The sequence below is a fragment of the Prunus dulcis genome, unplaced genomic scaffold (assembly GCF_902201215.1).
Source record: "Prunus dulcis unplaced genomic scaffold, ALMONDv2, whole genome shotgun sequence".
NCBI classification, from domain to species: Eukaryota; Viridiplantae; Streptophyta; class Magnoliopsida; order Rosales; family Rosaceae; genus Prunus; species Prunus dulcis.
The window spans coordinates 1-5,795 of record NW_023010052.1 but is presented as its reverse complement, the minus strand read 5'-3'; the positions used below and the strand labels follow the sequence as shown (position 1 = coordinate 5,795).

At 37.1% G+C, this 5,795-nt stretch overlaps 1 protein-coding gene across 1 annotated transcript; it reads left to right on the top strand.

Annotated features, from left to right (window-relative positions):
• Positions 1-676: 676 nt before the first annotated feature.
• LOC117612708 (probable disease resistance protein At4g27220) lies at positions 677-5,208 on the top strand (the record flags this gene model as incomplete). Its single annotated transcript, XM_034341375.1, has 3 exons — positions 677-3,466; positions 4,218-4,982; positions 5,110-5,208. Coding segments are annotated over exons 1-3 (3,627 nt in total), but the record flags the coding sequence as incomplete, so codon positions are not given.
• Positions 5,209-5,795: the final 587 nt, after the last annotated feature.

Here is a 5,795-nt window from a genome sequence, read left to right as displayed (position 1 = left end):
AACTCACACACACTACACGGATGCTAGGACTCGAACCCAGAACCTTGCCTGAGGAAGTAAATACTTCATACCACTACACTAGTGGGTCCTTTGCTTATCCCTTGTTTTCTTAAGAAAACCTAATTGGCAAAGGAAATTAAAAACCAATAAAACTAGAAAATCAATATAGCTAAATTGTAGCAAGAATAGGAAAACGATTAACAAATTAACTTGCTAATTTAATATAGCTAAGAATTAGCCTATTTGGCTGATGAGCCCTCTATATAAAACTTATTCCTTTTGGTTCCAATGGAGGCTAATAATAAAAAAAGGCGTAGTCAAATAAAATAAAATTTTAATAGAAGTACTATAATCAACCTATGTATTTAATTTTCACATAATCAAAACCTTAATCCCTTTAAAGAAACATAATCTTCGGAAAGGTAAAAATTTAAACATAAAAATTTAAGTACAAAAGATGGCTTTCATTTTTTTGTTTTTGAAGTACACAAGATGTCACATTTAAGGCAATAAAAATTTCGTTGATAATGGTAAAGTCGTACAAAGTGTTCAAATAAATATAAAATAAATGCGACATAAAATTTTGCCAAAAACAGCCAACCCTATTTTTATATTGATCTATTTTTCATTGGACTTTGTACAGATTGGGAGACAAGATACAGAGATAAGCATTTCATCTATGTGTCTTTGATCCCACAAGGAAATGGATATTGTTATTTCAATTGCGTCCAAAATTGCAGAGTCCTTGGTGACACCAATAGGCAGAGAATTTGGCTATTTGATTTACTATGATACCAACATGAAAGATCTAAAGGATGAACTTAAACAGCTTTTTGAGATGAAAGATGGGGTGCAAGAATTGGTCAATGCTGCCAAAAGGAATGGTGAAGTTATCAACTCTAATGTTCAAATTTGGCTAACAAGTGTTAACAAGTTAATTCAGAAAGTGTTGCATTTTGAGGAAGAAGTCAACATGAAAAGGCGATTCTTGTACCGGTGGAACATAAGTAGGAAAGCCACTAAGATTACACAAGATGTTCGTCATCTCCAAAAAGAAAGAACATTCAATAATAATGTTGCCCATCCTGCACCTCCACCGATGATATGGTCAACATTCAAAGAAGGTTTTAAGGATTTTAAATCCAGAATGACATGTGTGAATAGCGTGATAGAGGTTTTGAAGAATGAAGAAGTTAGAATGATTGGGATTTGTGGTATGGGGGGTGTGGGTAAAACCACAATGGTGAAAGAAATCATCAAAAGATTGGCAGGATTGAAAGTATTCGATAATGTTGTGATAGCAGTCGTGTCTCAAAGCCCAAGCATTCGGAAGATTCAATCAGAAATTGCAGAGCAGCTGGGGTTTACATATGACAAGGAGGATACTGAAAGTGGAAGAGCGCGAAGGCTCTACGGAAGACTCATGGAAATAAGTAGGATCCTGATTGTATTAGATGATGTGTGGACAGAGCTCGATTTTGAGGCTATAGGACTTCCTTCTGGACTTACTCATAAAGGGTGCAAGGTTTTGTTGACCTCACGAAACTTGGAAGTGTGCAACGCAATGGGAAGTCAAGAAATTTTTACAATCCCAGTTTTAACACCAGAGGAATCATGGGAACTCTTCCGTGAAATCATAGGTCAACCCTTGGACTATCCTGATTTGGCAAAACGAGTCACGAATGAGTGTGCAGGTTTACCTATTGCTATTTTAACTGTTGCGAAAGCACAAGAAAATAAGAGGAAGTATGAATGGGATGATGCCCTCAAACAGCTACAAAGTTCAGCTCCTGGAAGCATCTCTTCGATGAATGACAGAGTTTATTCAAGCATACAATGGAGTTATGATAGATTGGAGAGTGATGAAGCGAAGTCATGCCTTTTGCTTTGTTGTTTATTTCCTGAAGATTATGATATTCCAATTGAGTATTTGGTTAGATATGGATGGGGTCGAGGGTATTTTAGTAACACTGATTCAGTGGAAGAAGCAAGAAATAGAGTGCATTCTTTGGTTGACAAACTTCAAAGAAGGTTTTTGTTGCTAGATAGCAAATTGAAAGACCATACCAAGATGCATGACATAGTTCGTGATGTTGCCATACAAATTGCCTCAAGAGATCCACATAGATTTCTAATAAGATGTGATGCTGAAAAGAAAGGGTGGCCAAAGATATACGACCATTACACAACAATCTCACTGATACCAATTAATATTGATGAGATCCCAGTTGGTCTGGATTGTCCAAAACTTGAGCTTCTACACTTAGAAGGTGAACGTTATTCGGAAAATAGCATGGACATCATGTGTAAAGGGATGAAAAAGCTGAAGGTTTTAGCATTGGTAGACGTGCGTGGGATATCAGCCTTGCCAAGTTCACTAGGACTACTGAAGAGCCTTCGAACCTTGTCCCTAAATGGTTGTCTTTTAACAGATATATCTGATGTTATTGGAAGTTTGGAAAATTTAGAGATCCTCAGCTTTCGTGAATGCGTTAACATGTTAGAGTTGCCGAGGGAAATTGGACTTCTTAAACATTTAAGGTTGTTAGATATCACAGATTGTAATCGTCTTCAGAAGATTCCACATGGTCTCTTATCGAGCTTATCTAGTCTTGAAGAGTTGTATATGGAAAATAGTTTTCACATATGGGAACAATCAGCAGCAAAAAGCGAAGATAAGAGGATGGCAAGCCTTGTTGAGGTGATGTCTTTGTCTAATCATTTGAAGGTTTTAGTCATAGTTATACCAGATTTCAACTTCTTTCCAAAAGACTTTTACTTGACAATCCAGACAACAATAAGATTCCACATATCCAACAGAACGTTTCAACCATGGATTATAGCACATATTCCATCTACAAGAACAGGTTGTTATGCATTTGAAAATAAGTTGGATATTGTTCGCAGTGATGCAACGGAATTCATGGAGATTCAAACTGTTCAACTCTTATTTAAGAAATGTGAAGATTTAATCTTGCAAGGGATTAAGAATTTAAAGTATGTCCTCAATGAATTAGACCAAGAGGGATTGCAACACTTAAAAGTTTTAAGAATTTCGGGCTGCCCTGAGATAGAATACCTTGTAAATGGAGCAAGTTGGACTCAACAAACAGCCTTCCCTCTCATCCAATCAATCGAACTCAAGTGGATGCCCGAGCTAAGAGCGATATGCCACGACCAACTTCCACAGAGCTCTTTTATCAACTTAAGATCTCTTGAATTATTGTATTGCCCCGTTTTAAAATATGTATTTTCTCTATCAGTAGCAAGCAACTTGGTTCAACTCCAAAGCTTACTTGTTGTCCGCTGTCCCCAAATGAAAGAAATCGTCTCAAAGGAGTGGAGGGAACATGAGACCGCATCGGACATCATAGCTTTCCCTAAATTAACAAATTTGACACTCAATTATCTATCTGATGAATTTGTTGGTTTCTATGAAGCCAACAAGCTATACTCCAACCATGAGGTAACTTATTATTTCGATGCTTGAATAGTATAATTGTTTTGTTAATTGTTTGTGCCTCAATTTTTTATTTTTTATTTGGTTTACTTGCCATGAGGTCTGACTTTAGTTTGACTATTATTTACTCATTTTCTTCCTAAAAACTGAAAATGTTCTCATACTGATAAATGATGAATTTAGTTTACTGCCTTTACAAAAAAATAAATAAATAAATAATTGAGCATGTGCAGACCACAAAGAAAATCATTCCATAAATTTATATTTTTTTAAAAAATTTGGACTCATTTTTGTTAATGGTCTCATTACATAATATATTTAGAAATCTCGAACTATCTAAAGAAGCAACCTGAATTTGTAAAAATTTTGGACTCATTTTTTAAGTTCGTGAAAACTTTCATGTATATATTTTCACCTGAATTGATTGTATTCGAGAAATCAAAGCTATAAACTACAGGTACAAGCTCCAAATTGTTTACTGAAAAATTCTTGCCACGTGGAAGCATTTAGTTTGACTTGCGACCACAAAGTCTATAGCTTTTATATGATTATTATCTAGAAACTGCCTACTCAATATTATTTTAATATTTGGTTTTATTAATATTTTAATATGAAGTCATATTGGTAAGATATTGGCCCACCACAAAAATAATAATAATAATAATTGAGCTTGTTATTAATTTCATTTTTGAGAGGAAAATGTCTGAAGTTGATCTATTAATTAATTAATTAATCTTTTTAGGTAACAACGCCTGAGGATCAAAATGTGGTAGGAACTTCATATGATGAGCATCAATCTTCTAGAAGCTTTGAAAGAGCAGTATTTCCATCAAAGTGCATTTTATGGTTACAAAATCTAGAAGAAGTGAAACTAAAATATTCCAATGTAGATGTGGTCTTTAATCTGAAAGGCCATATGGTTAGGGATGGGCAGGCAGTTCCAGCATTTTCTCATTTACAAAATTTGTTCATACGGCCTTCTCGATGTCAACACCTTTGGAAGAACATTCCGCGTGGATTCCAGGGCTTCCAAAACTTAAGATATTTAAAAATAGAAGATGGTCGTGATCTCCAGTATGTGTTCCCACATTCAATTGCCAGGCTACTTGTGAATCTTGAAGAGCTCAACATAGCGCAATGCTGGGAAATGGAAACTATAGTCAGATCTGCAGATGAAAATGAAAAAGAGGATCAGACGAGCGTGACTTTGTTTCCCAAACTAAATAGTTTTGATCTAGACGCGCTTCCGAGTCTTGAGAGTCTTTGTCCTGATGCTTCTACTTCTTTATGTTCAACCGCCAAAGTTATGTCTGTGAAAAGCTGCGACAAACTGAAGACATTGGCTTCAGTAATTCCACAGATAAAAAAGTTGGAGAAAGATTCAACAGCTCATCACGAAGATGAAGACGAAGGTATTTCATCAGGATCATGTGGATGTACACCTTATTCATGTGGCCCAATGACCAAACCAACTTCAAGAAGAAATATTGTTCAAATATTGCCACGTCCAGTCAATCAAGAGGTAAGCATTTCAATTTATTTCTGTGAACCTCTACCCTAGAGCTACAATTGAGAATGACAATTGACATTGCCATATTGAAATTATATAAATTATATACGGTTTACTCCATTGATGTTTGATTTTCTAGGTTGCACCAACAAATCTTGAACAAGACTCAGACAATTACGATAATCTAGAACGTCTTTCTGTACAATCTTGTAAGTCATTGGAAGTTGTTTTCCAACTTGTTGATGCTCAAAATGGCTCGGCCACTATTTGAGTCCAACTTAGTGATTAGAGGTACTAGGTCTTCAGCAGGGAAGAAGGCTGAAGCCCTCGGGTTAAATGGATTGGTAAGACCTGCAGAAGGTAAAAAGAGGAGAAGCAACCGTAAAGCTTCGGACACCGGTGTGGTGCCGGCCGAAGGCTCTCTGATGCCTAAGTCAGTTACAGGTAGTAATTCTGGCAGAGTAACAGTGAAAGTAGGGGAATGGTCTCTCCGTTTTACCTGGGTATCGTTCCCTATTTATAGGGAGGTGAAAGTGGGAGCTTTGTACAAAGTTCCAATGTGGGACTTTGTGCAAGCCATTGTGGTGGCGACACGTGTCCTGGAGATTAGGTTTGGCATTTGGGAGCTTCGGCAGGTGTCTGGCACCTCGGAAGTGTGTCTTCCTTCGGCATGGGAGAAGGCGTAGTTGCCTTGGTGCTAGTCGCTTTGGTGCTGGGTCTGCTCGACCTCGGAAGTGTGTCTTCCTTCGGCATGGGAGAAGGCGTGGTTGCCTTGGTGCTAGTCGCTTTGTGGCTGGGACTGCTCGGTTCATTATGGTGTAAACA